The sequence below is a fragment of the Globicephala melas genome, chromosome X, assembly GCF_963455315.2.
Source record: "Globicephala melas chromosome X, mGloMel1.2, whole genome shotgun sequence".
Classification (NCBI taxonomy): Eukaryota; Metazoa; Chordata; class Mammalia; order Artiodactyla; family Delphinidae; genus Globicephala; species Globicephala melas.
The window spans coordinates 68,728,005-68,748,241 of record NC_083335.1 but is presented as its reverse complement, the minus strand read 5'-3'; the positions used below and the strand labels follow the sequence as shown (position 1 = coordinate 68,748,241).

At 36.1% G+C, this 20,237-nt stretch overlaps 1 protein-coding gene across 4 annotated transcripts in view; it reads right to left on the bottom strand.

The window, feature by feature from the left end:
• TEX11 (testis expressed 11) overlaps positions 1-20,237 on the bottom strand; it is a 362,363-nt gene that overhangs the window by 159,660 nt on the left and 182,466 nt on the right. For all 4 annotated transcript variants that reach the window (XM_060292709.1, XM_060292708.1, XM_060292710.1 and 1 more), the window contains exons 12-13: positions 16,311-16,392; positions 12,688-12,766 (exon numbers count right to left, since the gene is read on the bottom strand). In XM_060292709.1, coding sequence (XP_060148692.1) covers positions 12,688-12,766; positions 16,311-16,392 — 161 coding nt within the window. The remainder of the gene's footprint in view (positions 1-12,687; positions 12,767-16,310; positions 16,393-20,237) is intronic.

Sequence of the window (20,237 nt, the reverse complement as noted above, 5' to 3'; positions counted from 1 at the left end):
CTATTTCATTTATTTCTGCTGTGATCTTTATGATTTCTTTCCTTCTACTAACTTTGGGTTTTGTTTGTCTTCTTTCTCTGGTTGCTATAGGTGTGAAGATAGGTGGTTTATTTGAGATTTTTCTTGTTTCTTGAAGTAAGATTGTATTGCTATAAACTTCTCTCTTAGAACTGCTTTTGCAGTGTCCTATAGGTTTTAGACTGCTGTGTTTTCATTGTTGTTTGTCTTTAGGTATTTTTTGATATCCTCTTTGATTTCTTTCTTCAGTGATCCATTGAATATGTAGTAACATATTGTTAGCCTCCATGGGTTTGTGGTTTTTCACAGTTTTTTTTCCTGTAACTGATTTCTAATCTCATAGTGTTGTCCAGAAAGTGGGCTTAGAGGGAACCCACCTCAACATAATAAAGGACATATATGACAAACCCACAGCCAACATCATTCTCAATGGTGAAAAGGTGAAAGCATTTCCTCTAAGATCAGTAATAAGGAGGTCCACTCTTGCCACTTCTATTCAACATAGTTTTGGAAGTCCTAGCCATGGCTATCAGAGAAGAAGAAGAAATAAAAGGAATCTAAATTGGAAAAGAAGAAGTAAAACTGTCACTGTTTGCAGATGACATGATACTATACATAGAAAAATCCTAAAGATGCTACTAGAAAACTACTAGAGTTCATTAATGAATTTGGCAAAGTTTCACAATAGAAAACTCATACACAGAAATCTCTTGCATTCCTATACACTAACAGTGAAAGATCAGAAAGAGAGATTAAGGAAACAACCCCATTTACCACTGCAACAAAAAGAATAAAATACCTATGAATAAACGTACTTAAAGAGGCAAAAGACCTGTACTCAGAAAACTATAAGATACTGATGAAAGAAATCAAGGTGACACAGATGGAGAAATATACCATGTTCTTGGATTGGAAGAATAACATTGTGAAAATGACTCTACTACCCAAAGCAATCTACAGATTCAATGCAATCCCTATCAAACTACCAATGGCATTTTTCACAGAAAGAGAACAAAAAATTTCACAATTTGTTGGAAACACAAAAGACCCCAAAGAGCCAAAGCAATCTTGAGAAAGAAAAACGGAGCTGGAGGAATCAGGCTCCCCGACTTCACACTACACTACAAAGCTACAGTAATCAAGACAGTATGGTACTGGCACAAAAACAGAGATATAGATTAATGGAATAGGATAAAAGTCCAGAGATAAATCCATGCACTTATGGTCACCAAATCTATGAAAGAGGAGATAAGAATATACAATGGAGAAAAGACAGTCTCTCCAATAAGTGGTGCTGGGAAAACTGGACAGCTATATGTAAAAGAATGAAATTAGAACACTTGCTAACACTGTACACAAAAATAAAATCAAAATGGATTAAAGACCTAAATGTAAGGCTGGATACTATAAAATTCTTAGAGGAAAACATAGGCAGAAGACTCTTTGACATAAATAGTAGCAAGATCTTTTTTGATCCACCTCCTAGAGTAATGAAAATAAAAACAAAAATAAACAAATGTGATCTTATTAAACTTAAAAGCTTTTGCACAGCAAAGGAAACCATAAACAAAACGAAAAGACAACCCTCAGAATGGGAGAAAATATTTGAAAACAAAGCAACTGACAAGGGATTCATCTCCAAAATATACAAACAGCTCACACAGCTCAACATAAGAAAAACAAACTACCCAATCAAAAAATGGGTGGAAGATCTAAATAGACATTTCTCCAAGTAAAACATACAGATGGCTAAAAACCACATGAAAAGATGCTCAACATCACTAATTATTAGAAAAATGAAAATCAAAACTACAGTGAGGTATCACCTCACACCAGTCCAAATGGCCATCATCAAAAAGTCTACAAGTAATAAATGCTGGAGAGGATGTGCCTAAAAGGGAACCCTCCTACACTGCTAGTGGGAATGTAAACTGGTACAGCCACTATGGAGAACAGTATGGAGGATCCTTAAAAAACAGAAAACAGAGCTACCATATGATCCAGCAATCCCACTCCTGGGCATATAACCTGAGAAAACCATAATTCAAAAGAGTCACGTAAGGCTTCCCTGGTGGTGCAGTGGTTGAGAGTCCACCTGCCGATGCAGGGGACATGGGTTCGTGCCCTGGTCCGGGAGGATCCCATGTGCCGCGGAGCAGCTGGGCCCATGAGCCATGGCCGCTGAGCCTGCACATCCGGAGCCTGTGCTCCGCAACGGGAGAGAGCACAGCAGTGAGAGGCCCGCATACCGCCAAAAAAAAAAAAAAGAGTCATGTACCACAATGTTCAAATAAAAGAGTCACGTACCACAATGTTCACTGCAGCACTATTTACAATAGCCAGGACATGGAAGCAATCTAACTGCCCACTGACAGATAAATGGATAAAGAAGATGTGGTACATATATATAATGGAATATTACTCAGCCATAAAAAGAAACAAAATTGAGTTATTTGTATTGAGGTGGATAGACCTCGAGTGTGTCATACAGAGTGAAGTAAGTCAGAAAGAGAAAAAACAATACCATATGCTAACACATATATATGGAATCTAAAAAAACAAACAAACATCATTTTGAAGAACCTAGGGGCGGGACAGGAATAAAGATGCAGATGTAGAGAATGGACTTGAGGACTCGGGGAGGGGAAGGGGAAGCTGGGATGAAGTGAGAGATTGGCATGGATATATAGAGACTACCTAATGTAAAACAGATAGCTAGTGGGAAACAGCCGCATAGCACAGGGAGATCAGCTCAGTGCTTTGTGCCCACCTAGAGGAGTGGGATAGGTAGGGTGGGAGGGAGATGCAAGAGGGAGGAGATATGGGGATGTATGTATACATATAGCTGATTCACTTTGTTATACAGCAGAAACTAACACACCATTGTAAAGCAATTATACTCCAATAAAGATGTTAAAACAAAAACCTGCCAGATATGTAATCAAGCTTTATTATTAACTGAATGATAGTACAAGCATGCTAACATAGTACAAACCTGTAAAACATAGAAGCTATATTTTAAATTTGAAATCTAAAAATATAAACACTTAATTTATCAAATTTTCCTTTTGAAACTGATTATCTTCTTGATTTGGAAACAGAAAACTGAAACTTTTTCTTCTACACCAATATGTCAATGTCCATGCATACTGATAGGGAAGAAGTAGATACCTAAATGGAAATTTGGATAATGTTATCAATAAGAAAGTAGATGAATGAGTGATGACTGACCAAAAGCAGTAAATGTCTACTACATCTGATATTCCATATTTGTCTAATTAGAATTTTGTACCACAGTATAGTGAAGGTCAATTTGTAGTTCTTTATTCACATTAGTAATATTACTTGAGAAAGGCAAAATAAACAATATTTTTCACTATTATAATGTTGGAAATCAGAAAACATATTCTTAAGAATTCAATCTTCAAGTCTAAAACTTTGAGTATGTAGTTCAGGTAATCACTTCCATCTTTGGAAATCAATTTCAGCATAGAAAAGTGAGTCAGATTAGTCCCTGCTAAATGAGTTTCCCAAAGAAACGACTTCCCTAAGAACATGTGAATTTAAACTTACATTCATTTACTTACTGCATTTGTAGAGAGATTCAGAGTGTTTACATGAGTTGTCATATTCACCACAGAGGTCAAGTCTTTGAGCTGAGGCAGGGGTGTTTCCCATAGATGACATAAGTTTAATTCTTTCAACAGTTCAAAAAGATCTCTTTAGCACCTGTCATGAATGCTGTGCTGCATCACCCAGATTTTCCCTTCAACACTAAAATATTTATTTCCAGGTTGCTCTTTAGGAATTACCTAGGCTGAAGAGAGCTACCTCATCCACGGTTATGCTCCCTTCCCAAGGCAGCTGGCATCCAATGACTAGTAAACACTGGGCTAGACCTGGTTTTCTCACCCTAACTGAGGACAATTCTGAATGGCCATCCCAGCTTCAGAGCATCCCATGGGGTAAAGCTGAAGCCTTATGGTGACTTTACATCAGCCCAACTTCTCCCTTTACCTAGCCCTGCCTCCTTTCCTTTCCCTCATAGGTGTTGATCCTGAGACCACCCCTTAATAAATTATCTGTACACTAATCTCCATCTTTAAAATCCACTTCTAGGGTAACCCAACATGTGACAGCACCACATCCAACTAAGCCCCTTAAGTTCCAAGAAGTAGAGGCAACTACTCTACTGTGCATCAAATTCACCCAGCAAAGCAATAATCTCTTTTGAAGCCACAGAAGAATATCCAGCATACATGTGTTATTACTACATCCACATGTTTCATTTTTAGCTTTTTAGCACAGTGTTTCCTGGTAAATTATACAATTAACAGACTTGTCTTATATTCTTAAAAAATACTTCCACCTTGGATTTAAGTTCCAAATCAAGATTTATCCTAATAACTAACCATTGCAGAAATATCTCCTGTAGTCACACACAAATTGTTTTGATCAATCTACATTAAACTTATACGACACAGGTACTATGTTCAAAAGTTCTGTCTTATCAAAATTTTCATTGACACCACAATATACTTTACTGTGCAGTATTACATATGTCCATGCAACAGAAATACCACAAATAACTCTTTTAAAGCAACCTGTCTAATAAATTATCAGTCATACCTTCAACATGCCAAACAACAGCATTTCTGGTTAGATTTACACCTGAAACTTAAGAATACATTTTATGACTCACTCAGTAGACGCACTTTTGTAAACTTGTCATCTTTAAAAGGGTTTAACGCCTGGGCAATTGTTTTCCTTAATATAAAACTATATAACTGCATTTTACAATAGGATAGCTTATTTTATTAACTTTCCAAAATAAACCTGGTTGAAATTTCAGTCCTGTTATTGAATTTGATAAGTTTTCATTACATTGCTTTTGTGTGTACTAGCCACAGTTTCTACTTTATTTCATTTCATAATGAGCTATTAAGTTGTACTCATTTGATACCAACACACTTCTTTGCATATTAAACACAGGAATATTTTTTAATTTCCTTTCAGTCTAGCTTTCATTCCCTCACTTTTGATAGAGATGTGGATGCCATGGACATTTATTTTCCTCTTATATCTGCTATAAGAATAATGACACAAAGAAGATGATAAATGACAACCTGACACACAGGATATGGGAGAAAATAAGGCATTGTGGGGACTATGTCAAACTGGAGAATACATGTCCCACGTCTGAAGGTAACAACTGCCACTTGGTTCCAACTGATTATTGCTTAGTGGGAATATTAACCAAGTGTTTCCAGATTTTTTTCAAGTTTTTCAAGAGATCTCAAAAATCCAAATTTTTATGTGAAATTGTTAAATGCTGGCAATTAATGCATCCCTATGCAACACATCTGTGGTCATACCCAGGTCATAGGTCCACTGATTTGCAAACTCACTCTTATGTGATAAATTCCTTTTGAATGTAGTATTGGGGGGATAAGTTTCTCAGTCTTGAAGTCTGGAAAATTCAGAAACTGTAGAAATTAAACAAGCCTTAAGCAACCAATGAATCAAAGAAGAAATCACAAGGGAGATTAGAAAATACTTAGGGAAGAATAAAAATGGAAACACAACATACCAAGACTTATGGGACACAGAAAAAGCAGCGCTATGGGAGAAATTTATAACTATAAAAGCTTACATTAAAACAAGAAAAGTCTCAAATCAACCACCTAACTTTAGAACTTAGGGAATGAGGAGAAGAACTAAACCAAAAGCTAGCAGAAGGGAGGAAATAATAAAATTAGAGCAGAAATAAATGAAATAGAGGCCAGAAAAAAACAATAAAATACTCAATGAAACTAAGAGTTGGGTTTTTTAAATGATAAAACTGACAAACCTTTAGCTAGATAGTTAACTAAGAAAAAAAGCAAGAAGACTCAAATAAATAAACTCAGAGATGAAAGAGGAGACATTAGGACTGATGCCACAGAAATCAAAAGGATTATAAAAGACCACTACTAAAACTTATACACTAATAAATTAGATAATCTAGAAGAAATAAATGCATGAATTCCTAGAAATATATCATGTACCAAGCCTGAATCATGAAGAAATAGAAAACCTGACAGACGTATAACTAGTAAAGAGATTGAAGCAGTAATCAAAAACCTTCTAACATAGAAAAGCCCAGGATCTGATGGCTTCACTCATAAATTCTACCAAATATTTAAAGAAAAATTAATGGCAATTCTTCTCAAACTCTTCCAAAAAATTGAAGAGGAAGGAACACTTCCATACTTATTTTATGATGCCAGCATTACCCTGATACAAAAACAGAAAAAGACACTATGAGAAAAGAAAACAACAGGCCAATATCACTGATGAATATAGTGTAAAAATCCTCAAACAAAATACCACCAAACCAAATTCAACAGCATATTAAAAAGATCATACACCATGACCAAGTGGGACTTATTCCTGGGATGTAAAGATGGTTCAAAATACAAAAATCAGTAAATGTTATATACCACATTAACAGGATGAAAGATAAAAATCACATGATCATCTCAACAAATGCAGAAGAATCATCTGAAAAATTCAACACCCTTTCATAATAAACACACACAACAAGCTAAGGGTAGGAAACTACCTCAACATAATAAAAGCCATATGTGGAAATTCCCTCGTGGTCCAGTGGTAAAGAATCCACCTTCCAATGCAGGGAACACAGGTTCAACCCCTGGTCAGTGAACTAAGATCCCACGTGCCACAGGGCAACTAAGCCCACGTGCCACAACTACTGAGCTCGCACACCTCAACGAGAGAGCCCACGTGCCACAAACTACAGAGCCCATGAGCTCTGAAGCCCGCACTAGAGACAGAAAAACCCGCACCCCACAACTAGAGAGAAGCTCTGCACACCACAACAAAGTGCCCATGTGCCGCAACAAAAGGATCTCGCATGCCTCAACACAGATCCTGCATGCCACAACTAAGACCCAATGCAGCCAAGAAAGAAAGAGAGAGAAAGGGAGGGAGGGAGGGAGGGAGGGAGGAAGGGAGGGAGGGAGGGAGGAAGGGAGGGAGGAAGGGAGGGAGGGAGGGAGGGAGGGAGGGAGGAAATAAACTTTTTTTTAAAAAGCCATATTGGAAAAACCCATAGTGAACATCATACTCAACAGTGAAAGGCTGAAACTTTTTCCTCTAAGATCAGGAACAAGGCATGGAGGCCTGCCTTAGCCACTTTTGTTCAACATAGTATTGGACATCCTAGCCAGAGAAATAAAGCAAGGAAAAGAAATAAAAGCCATCCATTCAAATTGGAAGGGAAGAAGTAAAATTATCTTTGTTCATAGATGATTATGATCTTATATGTAAAAAACCCTAAAGATTCCACAAAAAAACCTATTAAAACTACTAAGTGAATTCAACGAAGTAGCAGGACACAAAGTCAACATGCAAAAATCAGTTGCATTTCTATATACAGATGATAAACAATCTGAAAAGAAAATTAAGAAAACAATCTCATATACAATAGCATAAAAAATACTTAAGCATTAACTTAACCAAGGAAGTGAAGGACTTGTATGATAAAATCTGCAAGACATTTCTAAACAAAATTAGAGGACACATAAATAAAAGGAAAGAAATTCCACGTTCATGAATTGGAAGACAGTATTGTTAAGATGCCAATACTATCCAAAGTGATCTACAGATTAAATGAAGTCCCTATCAAAATCCCAATGATTTTTTTGAAGAAATAGAACAATTCATCCTAAAATTCATATGTAATCTCAAGGAACTGTGAAGAATCAAAATGATTCTGAAAAAGAACAAAGCTGGAGAACTCATATTAACTGATTTCAAAACTTACTACAAAATAACAGTTTAAAAAAAAAGCAATGGAAGAGAACAGAATACACAGAAATAAACTCACATACATATTCAAATGATTTTTGACAAGAGTGCCAAGACCATTCAATGGGGAAAAGACAGTCTTCTCAACAAATGATACTGAGAAAACCAGTATCACATGCAAAAGAATGAAGTTGGACCCTTACTTTACACCATGTACAAAAATTAACTCAAAATAGATCCACGACCTAAATGTTAAGACCTAAAACTATAAAACTCCTAGAAGAAAACAAAGGGGAAAATCTTCAAGTCATTGGATTTGTTAATGATTTCTTAGATATGACAACAAAAGAACAGGAAACAAACAAAAAAAAACCCACAAATTGGATTTTATGAAAAATTTTAAGTATTTTGCATCAGAAGGCACTATCAATAGAGTAAAAAGGCAACCCAAAGAATGGAAGAAAATGTTTGCAAATGATTTATATGATAAGGGATTGATATCCAGAATACATAGAGAACTCCTAAAACTCAACATTAAACACCAAACGACTTGATTAAAAAACAGGCAGAGGACTAAAACAGACATTTCTCCAAAGAAGATATACAAATGGCCAAAAATGACATGAAAAGATGGTCAACATGACTAGTCATTAAGGAAATGCAAATCAAAACTACATGATACCACCTCACACTCATTAGGATAGCTACTAATATATTTTTTTTAAAAAGTTGATGAGAATGTAGAGAAATTAGAACTCTAGTGTACTGCTAGTGGGAATGCAAAATGGTACATCCACTGTGAAAACAGTATGACAGTTCCTCAAAAAATTAAAAATAGAATTACATTATCCAGCAGTTCCACTTCTGGGCATATAACCAAAAGAATCGAAAGCATGTTCTCAAAGAAATATTTTTACACCCACATTCACAGCAGCATTAGTCATAACAGCTAAAACATGGAAGTTTTATCTTCCATCTGTAAATAAATGGATAAGCAAAATGTGGTATATACACACAATGGAATATTCTTAAGCCTTAAAATGGAACAAAATTCTGACACATGCTACAACATGGGTGAAACTTGAGGACATTATGTTAAGTGAAATGAGTCAGTCACAAAAAGACAAATACTGTATGATTCCACTTAAATAACGTACCTAGAGTAGTCAAATTCATAGAGATGAAAAGTAGAATGGTGGTTGCCAAGGACTGGGAGAAGTGGGGAACAGAGAATTTATTGTTTAATGGGTAAAGAGTTTCAGTTTTGCAAGATGAAAAGAGTTCTGGAGATGGACTGTGGTGATGTTTGCAGAATATGAATGTACTCGTTACCAATGAAGTGTACACTTTATGATTAGTATAGTAAGTTATGTGTATTTTACCACAATAAAAGAAACTGGGAAAGAGTTTTATTGGGACACAGCCACCCACATTTGTTTATATATTGTCTATGGCTGCTTTTGCACTATAATGGCAGAGTTGAGGAGTTGTGACAGAAACTCTGTGGCCCGCAAATCTAAAATATATACTATCTTGTCCTTTAAGAAAAAGTGTGCTAATCCGAATTAAATGAAGACAGGTGGGCATGCCTACCAAATCTGAGGATGACATAAACTGGGAGGAGTAGTTAATATACTGCGTGACAGAATCAAAATTCACAAAAATCGGAACTGAAAAAGAATAAGCTGTAACAATCAGGTTGAAACTTAACAGCTTATGAAATATGTATGAGATAACAGAAAATATATGTTGGTCTCTGCCCCCGATTCTTAGAACTGAGCCTCTACAGCCCTTATAATTTCCTAAAGTGATAAGAACACTAGGAGCATTGTTAAAATGTCCATACTGCCCAAAGCAATCTACAGATTTAATGCAATCCCTATCAAAATACCCGTGACATTTTTCACAGAACTGGAACAAAAAATCCTAAAATTTATATGGAACCACAAAAGACTGCAAACAGTCAAAACAATCTTGAGAAAAAAGAATAAAGTTGGAGGTATCACACTCCCTGACTTCAGGCTATACTACAAAGCTACAGTAATCAAAACAGTATGGTATTGGCACAAACAGACACACAGATCAATGCAACAGAACAGACAGCCCAGAAATAACCCACGCACCTATGGTCAATTAATCTACAACAAAGGAGGCAAAAATATACAACAGAGAAAAGACAATCTCTTCAACAACTGGTGCTGGGAAAACTGGATAGCTTACATGTAAAAGAATGGAATTAGAACATTTTCTCAGACAATATACAAAAATAAATTCAACATGGATTAAAGACCTAAACGTTAAGACTGGAAATTATAAAACTCCTAGAAGAAAATATAGGCAGAACACTCTTTGACATAAATAGTAGCAGTTATTTTTTTGGATCTGTCTCCTAAGGCAAAGGAAACAGAAGCAAAAATAAACAAATGGGACCTAATTAAGTAAAAGCTCTTGCACAGCAAAGGAAACCATCAACAAAATGAAAAGATAACCTACTGAACAGGAGAAAATATTTGCAAATGATATGACCAATAGGGGTTAAGATGCAAAATACATCAACAGCTCATACAACTCAACATCAAGAAAACAAACAACCTGATTAAAAAAAGGGCAGAGGACCTGAATAGACATTTTTCCAAAGAAGATATACAGATGGCCAACAGGCACATGAAATATGCTCAACAACACTAATCATCAGAGAAATGCAAATCAAAACCACACTGAGATGTCACCTCACACCCGTCAGAATGGCTATGACCAAAAAGACCACAAATAACAAACGTTGGTGAGGATGTAGAGAAAAGGGAACCCTCTTGCACTGTTGGTGGGAATGTAAATTGGTGCAGCCACTGTGAAAAACAGTATGGAGCTTCCTCAAAAAACTAAAAATAGAACTACCATATGATCCAGCAATTCCACTCCTGGGTATATATTCAAAACAAACAAAAACACTAATTCGAAAAGATACATGCACCCCAATGTTCACAGCAGCATTATTTACAACTGCCAAGATACAGAAGCAACCCATCAACAGATAAATGGATAAAGAAGATGTGGTATATATATAAAATGGAATGTTACTCAGCCATAAAAAAGAATGAAATCTTGCCATTGCAACAACATAGATGGACTTAGAGGGTATTATGCTTAGTGAAATAGGTCAGACATAGAAAGACCAATACTGTATGTTATCACTTACATGTGGAATCTAAAAACTAGAATGAATGAATGTAACAAAACAGAAATAGACTCACACATATAGAAAACAGAGTAGTGGTTACCAATGAGGAGAGGGAAGGGGGTAGTGGCAAACAGGGGTAGGGGATTAAGAGGCACGAACTACTATGTATGAAATAAATAAGCTACAAGGATATATTGTACACCACAGGGAATATAGTCAGTATTTTATAACTTTAAATGGAGTATAATCTATAAAAATATTGAATCACTATGTTGTACACCTGACACTAATATAATATTGTAAATCAACTATACTTCAATTTTAAAAATTAAAAAATTAAACAAAACAGTGGTTCTCAGAACCACCTGGAGGACTAATATAGAATACAGAGGTCTGGGCTTGTTGGAGTAAGGTAGGGCCTGATCTCTCTGTTTTTACCACATTCACTAGTGATTATTTTTTAATAAGCTTTATTGAGGTATAATTCACATACCATACAATTCATCCATTTAAAGTATATGATTCAATGTTTTTTAGTATATTCCCAGAGTTGTGCAACCATCATACAATTTTAGAACATTTTCATTATGCCAAAGAGAGACCCCATGCCCATTAGTAGTTACTCCCCGTATCCCCCCAATTCTCAAAGCCCTAGGCAACCACAAATCTACTATCTGCTTCTATAAATGTGCCTGTTCTGGAAATATCATAAAAATGGAATGATACAATATGTGGTCTTTGTGACTGGCTTCTTTCACTTACCATGTTTTTAAGGTTCATCCACGTTATAACATGTATCAGTACTCTGTTTCTTTTTATTGCCAAATGAGTATACTACATTTTGTTTATCTTTTCATCAGTTGACAGACATTCTGGTTGTTTCCACATCTGATTATTAAAAATAATGCTGTTATGAACATTCATATACACGTGTTTGTATGGACACGTTTCCTGTTTAATTTAGGAGTGGAACTGCTGGGTCATATGGTAACTCTATTTAACTTATTGAGGAACTAACAGGCTGTTTCCAAAGTGGCTGCACCATTTCACATTCCCACCAGCAGTGTATGAGGGTTACAATTTTTCCACATCCTTGTCAATTTCTGTTATTATCTATCGTTTTGATTACAGCCATCCTAGTAGTGTGAAGCAGCTTCTCATTGTGGTTTTGATTTGCATTTCCCTGATGGCTAACGATGTTGAGCATCTTTTCAAGTGATTCCCCAGTAACTGTGATGAACACTGAAGTCTGAAAACCACTAAGAGGTCTGCAAGTACATTAAGGTCCCTTTTGACATTAATGATCCCATGAAGATAGAGCCAGAGAGGTATATCATTTGCAGAACTACACTTGCACATGCCTTCCTGTTCCACATGCCACTGGCCTACAAGTTAACCTAGTCAACTCCTGTTTTATAAAACCCTACCTTACTCCTTTCTCATTTTATTTTAAAAAATTTTAATATAAATTTTAAAATTGACTTGACTACGGATTGTTTAAATCATTTAAGCAAGCAGTTCCATCTTCTAATTTGATTAGCACAATGGCAAATATTGTGCTCTGTGAATATGGATGGAGGGAGGTAGATATATAGATATAGACAGATATAATTCAATATATGTTAATGGAAACCTTAGAAAAATGTTAGTCTTTAAAGAAAAAATCATTTCTTCTATACCTTTCATGATACATCAGCAGTTTAGCAATGCTCAGACAAAAGTCTAAAGACATGTCACGATGTAGTATTTCCATGATAGCTAACAAATAGAACAAAGGAAATAATCAAATTAGTTTCACTTTTTAGGAACCTTAGCTATTTTCAGTAATTTTCCTCTGTTCAAAATCTACTTTCTAAATGTTTGCCATATACCACGTCTTGCCTAACAATTCACCAAAGTCTTTTTATATAGCAATAATATCCAATGCTAGAGAGAGTACAGTAAAACAGGCAAAGTAACTTTTTGAAAAGCAATTTGACTACTATCTGCTAAGAACACAGTGGATAAAAACTTGGGATCTGAAGTCAGACAGATCCATATTTGAAACCACTTTCCACTTTCATGGCCATAAGCAAGTTACTTAGTTTTTCTGCACCTTAGTTTTGTCATCTGTAAAGTGGGGAACAAATCACCAATCTCTCAGGGCTGATGAAAGAGTTACGTGAGATAATGTATGTAAATTACATAGCAAAGGACCTAGCACTTAGTAAGCATTTAGTAAATGAAAGTTGCTATTATTATTATTCCCTTTACTTCAGAAACTGTACTTCTGAAAATTCATCTGAAATAAATGTGGGGAAATGTAATGAACAGGATATTAAAAGCAATATAAATTATAACAACAATAAAAAGGACATATACTGAGTGTCCACTGTAGGGTAGTGATAAATTACTATGCAACCATTAAAACTGTTAAATATGAAATAAAACTGTTTTTCATTTAAAAAATGAATATGCACCAATATGAAAAATGGTTATAAGATTAGTAAAAAAACAAAATTGGAAAACAAAGGCTGTCTGTACTATATAGTCACAATTCTGTAAAACAAGCAAATTAATATAGAAAAATACTGTAAATAAATCATCAAATTTCTAAAAGTGATTGTGTTTAGATTATTTATTCAAAAAATAACTGATGAGTGTATTCTCTGTGCCAGGAACTGTGCTTGGTGCTGGGAATCCAGCAGTGGACAAAACACACAAAAATCTCTGCTACCAAGGAGCTGATATTCCAATGGATGGTGGACAATGGATATTTTTACTATTTTCCAGAAACTTCCTTAATGGGTATGTTATACCTTTTCACAATAAAAAAATTATATATTTTTTTTAATTTCTACTTTTCCTACTGTAAAAAATACCAGTGAAGTTCTAATGAAAAATACCACTTAGGTTGACCATTCTTTTTTTTTAAAAAAAAAAAAATGTATTTATTTTATTTATTTATTTTTGGCTATGTTGGGTCTTTATTGTTGTGCATGGGCTTTCTCTAGTTGTGGCGAGTGGGTGCACAGGCTTCCCATTGCGGTGGCCTCTCTTGTTGCAGAGCATGAGCTCTAGGCGTGAGGGCTTCAGTAGTTGTGGCTCACAGGCTCTAGAGCACAGGCTCTAGAGCGCAGGCTCAGTAGTTGTGGCACACGGGCTTAGTTACTCCACGGCATGTGGGATCTTCCCAGACCAGGGCTCGAATCCATGTCCCCTGCGCTGGCAGGTGGATTCTTTTTCTTTCTTTCTTTCTTTTTTTTTTTTTTTTGCGGTACGCGGGCCTCTCACTGTTGTGGCCTCTCCCGTTGCAGAGCACAGGCTTCCGGACGTGCAGGCTCAGGGGCCATGGCTCACGGGCCCAGCCGCTCTGCGGCATGCGGGATCTTCCCGGACCAGGGCACGAACCCGTGTCCCCTGCATCGGCAGGCGGACTCTCAACCACTGCGCCACCAGGGAAGCCCTGGCAGGTGGATTCTTAACCACTGTGCCACCAGGGAAGCCCAGGTTGACCATTCTTGAAGTATTTTCATTAGCAAAGAAATGAAGAGATTATAAACATACAAGTTTCATATATACTTTTTTTTAAATTAATTTTTGGCTGCATTGGGTCTTTGTTGCTGCGTGTGGGCTTTCTCTAGTTGCAGCAAGTGGGGGCTACTCTTCATTGTGATGTGTGGGCTTCTCATTGCAGTGGCTTCTCTTGTTGCGGAACACGGGCTCTAGGCGCGGGTTTCAGTAGCTCTGGCTTGTGGGCTCAACAGCTGCGGCTCACGGGCTCTAGAGCACAGGTTCAGTAGTTGTGGCACACGGGCTTAGTTGCTTCAGGGCATGTGGGATCTTCCCAGGCCAGGGCTCGAACCCGTGTCCTCTGCATTGGCAGGCAGATTCTTAACCACTGCACCCCCAGGGAAGTCCCCATATATACTTTTAATACAAAGTGAAAGATAACTTTATTATTTTAAACTATAGAAAACTTAAATTCATGAAGTTTCCTAGTTTGTAATCTGATGTTGCAACTCTATCATGAGCATCTAGATTAAGTTAAGTAAAAACAATCTGGAAATAAAGAATAATTTCATTTTAAACTGTTTCTTTTCTACATTTTGATAAAAAAACTGTAATGGGGAATTCTAGTCCAAAATTAATCAACTTCAAACTAGGTGACTCCAATAATCTCTGATCTTCCCATATTATATTAGCTTGAGTAAGACTATTCCCTTAATTGGTTTGTTGGTTTGTTTATTCCTGTACTGCAAAAAAAGAGGAGTTGTCTTTCTGGCTCCTAATAAATTTCAACCTGTGTATATCTGAGCTGATACTGTTACCTAGACATGCAGAATCCTCTATATATTTCAGCTTCTGAGGTCTCTTAGTGATTGGCTAATATTCTAGAAGTCACAGAAAGTTTCAGCAGTACTAAACTGGCACTAAATTTAGAGCAACTTCCAAATCTGATTACTGTCCTACTTATTATAAATTGTTATTGCTTACTGGATAATCAGTTATTATACTAACATATCATTTTATATAGTAAAAATAATGCAGCTCTATAATGCAATTAAATTTTTATGCAGTAAAAAAAAGCATGTATACATTAAAAAATTTAGAGTAAATTATTTTTATGACTAAACATAATTGAAATACTGTTAAGGGGCCAGTGTGCATAGAGATATTATGCCTCACTTAATTTATCTATACAGTAGTAATAACAACAATAATAATAAGTACAATAATAGGTAATATTTATTGCACACTATGTACCAGGCATGGAACTAAATGCTTTACATACTTTTTCTCATAGGATTCTCAAAACAACACAGTGAGGTAGACATTAATATTACATTTCTTTTAAAGATGAAGAAACTGAAGCACAGAAAAGTTGTCACTTGCCAAATGACCCACAGCTGTGTATCAGGATGTTTATGTTGTGATGTGCACATTCTAGTCCCTTGAGAATTTTGAAAAACAAATAGCAATATTCATACAAGTAATTATAAATGGCACAGCATTACAAAGGCTTTTTCTATCAATAGGTTATCTTTCTTCATGGTGGGCAGGTTGGGCAGCTGCAATTTTCTGCTAGACTAAAGGAAAACTGATAGCTTTTATTCAGCTCTTTTTTACTACTTGTTAAATTTGCTACTATTCTTTCTTCCTTCTCCTTTTCTTCCTGACTGACAATCTTATGTGCTCAATTTCCTTCTCAGTCACCATCAAATTATACCTATGCTAGTATACTACAAAAAATCTTACATTCAACAAATTGGTGTTAATATTTCAAAATTGTGAACTCTTCACACACAGAGATGTTACTTACCTCCAAGAAATTCTTCTTTAGCTGTTTCATACTTCAAGAGGATTTTCATCTTTAAGGAAAGCCCACCTGGAGTTAAATGTTCCTATTTTAAACAAAGAAATCACAATGATATTAACACTGTGAAATGTAAAAGACAATTTTCAAGTAACTGCCTGTTTTTATTCAACCACAGCAAGATGTATCATGACCAAAGGAAATCAAAATTATAAAAAATCAAATCATAACATCCGGTCTATTCCTGAGGATATTTTCTGGTATTTTATTCAATCTAAATGAAATAGTAAAAGGAAAAGAACATGTAAACATTTCTGTTGAGTGGCAAGCATTTAATGGCAAGGCCAATACTTAAACTGTGAGAATGTTAAGACCATATTCTTGTCTTGGTAAGCAAAACCCCAAACATCAATTAGGTTTGTTTTCTTTTGAGACTTTAATAACAACGAAGGTCCTTTGCAAACAATGGCTGAATGAAATAGAAAACATATTGTCTTTCCTACAGGATACGCCTATCGTATTTACTATTAATAACAATGTACTCTGAATGGTTTTTCCAAGTCCTTGCTAGTTGGACCTGCTACCACTTTTGCGTGACAGTGTACATCTTTACACAGCAGTCTACGATTAAAAGTGCAGTCTAGGTTCACAGAATAGAATTTTTCTCTCTACAATGTCAATTAATCTCTACATGAATACTGTACTCATTAGCTCCAAGCTCTGCAAAAAATTACTGCGATTCATGGGTGAGATGCCTGAAGAATGGAAAGTTAGGGGAAAAGTAACTACTGGTATTAAAAGCATTTGCAAATAAAGATAATATCAGTCCAAAGAATAAACTAAGATTGCATTATAATTATAACTTATTGCATTAGCACCTTTCCTAACGGGCATGTTGGAATATCTCTTGGGCTCAAGACATATTCCACATATTAGCAATGAACAATCCAAAAGTGAAGTTAAGAAAATAATTCCATTTATAATAGCATCAAAAAGAATAAAATACATAGGAATAAATTTTAAAAATATGGGCAAGACTTCTATACTGAAAACTACAAAACATTATTGAAAGAAATTAAAGACCTAAATAAATAAAAATACATCCCATATTCCTGATTGGAAAACTTAATATTGTTCAGATAGCAGTAATCCCCCAATTGATCTACAGATTCAATGCAATCAAATTTCCAGCTGGTTTCTTTGTAGAAATTGACAGGCTGACCCCAAAATTCACATGAAAGTGCAAGGGATGCTGAAAAAATCTTGAAATAGAACAAAGCAGGACTCATGCTTGCAATTCCAAAGTGGTATACCACTTCACACTAACATCAGCTGTGGATGAGAATTCCCAGTGTTCCACATCCTTGTCAACACCTGGAATTATCGGACCTCTAAGTTTTTGCCAATCTACTGGGTATTTTACCTACTTTAAGGTGTTCTTATCTTCCTAGCCCCTTACTGTGAGGCTTTCCTAAGGCTCAGCTTCTATAAAACTACTCCTTTTCCTACATTCTCTCCTTCAGAAATCTTACCCATTTTTCAAGCTACAAATATCATTTTAGGTAAAAAAAAATCTGTTGAAAGACTTTTTTGGGGGTTAACAGCTTTAATGAGCTATAATAAACATATCATACAATTCACCCATTTAAAGTACACAACTCAGAGGACTTCCCTGATGGCACAGTGGTTAAGAATCCACCTGCCAATGCAGGAGACACGGGTTTGAGCCCTGGTCTGGGAAGATCCCACATGGTGTGGAGCAACTAAGCCAGCGAGCCACAACTAGTGAAGCCCGTGCACCTAGAACCTGTGCTCTGCAACAAAAGAAGTCACTGCAATGAGAGACCCACGCACCGCAATTAAGAGTGGCCCCCGCTCACTGCAACTAGAGAAAAGCCCGCACCCAGCAACGAAGACCCAACACAGCCCTAAATAAATAAATAAATTTTTAAAATACCCATGACATTAAAATAAATAAATAAATAAATAAAAATAATAAAGTACACAACTTGGGACTTTGCTGGTGGTCCAGTGGTTTAGAATCTGCCTTCCAATGTAGGGGACATGGGTTCGATCCCTGGCTGGGGAACTAAGATCCCACATGCTGCAGGGCATCTAGGCCCTCGTGCTACAACTACAGAGCCCATGTGCTCTGGAGCCCGCGCGCCACAACTAGAGAGCCTGCGTGCCGCAACTACTGAGCCCGCACACCATAACTAGAGAGAAGCCCGCATACTTCAACAAAAAGCCAGCATGCTGCAATGAAAGATCCTGCATGCCACAACTAAGATCCGATGCAATTATGAATAAAGCTGCTATAAACAACCATGTGTAGGTTTTGTGTGTACATAAGTTTTCAACTTCTTTGGGCAAATAGCATGGAGTGCAATTACTGGACTACATAGTAAAAGTATGTTTAGTTTTGTAAGAAATTGCCAAACTGTCTTCCAAAGTGGCTGTACCAGTTCATGTCTTTTTAATATCCAATATGATGAAATGAGAAGTATGCATAAAGCATTTTTCCTGCATGTTGAAGTACCGTGGTAGCTGTTTCCAGGAAAAAAACACTTGTGTAATTATTTGAACTGCAAGCTGAACAAGCCATATTTGTCACGGAATACCATTTTTAGACAAACCTCAGTTATTCCAACATGGGTATTTGGCAGACATTTTCACAAAAATGAAAGAAAAAGGAAAACAGCTGATGGTATTTTATTCATAATTGCCAAAACTTGGAAGCAACCAAGACATCCTTGAGTAGGTGAATAGATAAATAAACTGTGGAACATTCAGACAATGGAATATTGTTCAAAGTTACAAAGAAATGAGCTATCAAGCTATGAAAAGACTTGGAGGAATCTTAAATGCATATTACTAACTGAAAGAAGCCAATCTGAAAAGGCTACATACTATAGGATTCCAATTATATAACACTGTGGAAAAGGCAAAACTACAGAGTCAGTAAAAAGATCAGTGGTTGGCAAGGGTTAGGGGAAAGGGAGGGATGAATAGGTGGAGCACAGAGGAGTTCTAGGGCAGTGAAACTACTCTGTATGATAAGTATAAATGGATACATGCCATTACACATTTTTCCAAACCCTGAGAACATACAACACTAAGAGTGAACTCTAATGTAAACAGTGGACTTCAGGTGATAATGACGTGTCAATGCAGGCTCATCAGTTGTAACAAACGCACTACTTTGGTGGGGACTTTGATAGCTAGGAAGGCTGTGCACGAGTAGGGGCAGGATGTGTATGGGAAATCTCTGTACCTTCTGCTTAATTTTGCTGTGAACTTAAACTGCTCTAAAAAGTTGTCTCTAAAAAAAAAGAACACTCCAATTAAAATCAAAACAAAATAAAGACGTGCACTCAAGAGTTGATTTAAAAAACAACGATGCAGCCAAAAATAAATAAATAAATATTTTTTAAAAAATAAAGTACACAACTCAGTGGGTTTTAGTATATACACAAAGTTGTTTATCAGTTTTAGAACAGTTTCATCACCACAAAAAGAAACCTTGTACCCTTTAATAGTCATTCTCTATTCCCTCCAGTGCCACCTCACCCCAACACCCAGGCAAACACTATTCTACTTTCTGTATCTATATATTTGCCTATTTGGGACATTTCATGTAAATGGAATGATACAATATGTGTTCTTTTGTGGCTGGTTTTCTTCAATTGGCATGTTTTCAGGGTTCATTAATGTTGTACCATGTATCAGCACTACATTCATTTTTATGGCCAAATAATATTCTTTAGTGTGGATATACCACATTTTATCTGTTCATCAATTGATGGACATATGGGCTGTTTCCATATTTTGGCTGTTGTAAATAGTGGTGCTATAAACATTCATGCACGAGTATTTATGTGGACACATGTTTTCAGTTCTCTTGAGTATACACCTAGGAGTGGAATTGCTGGG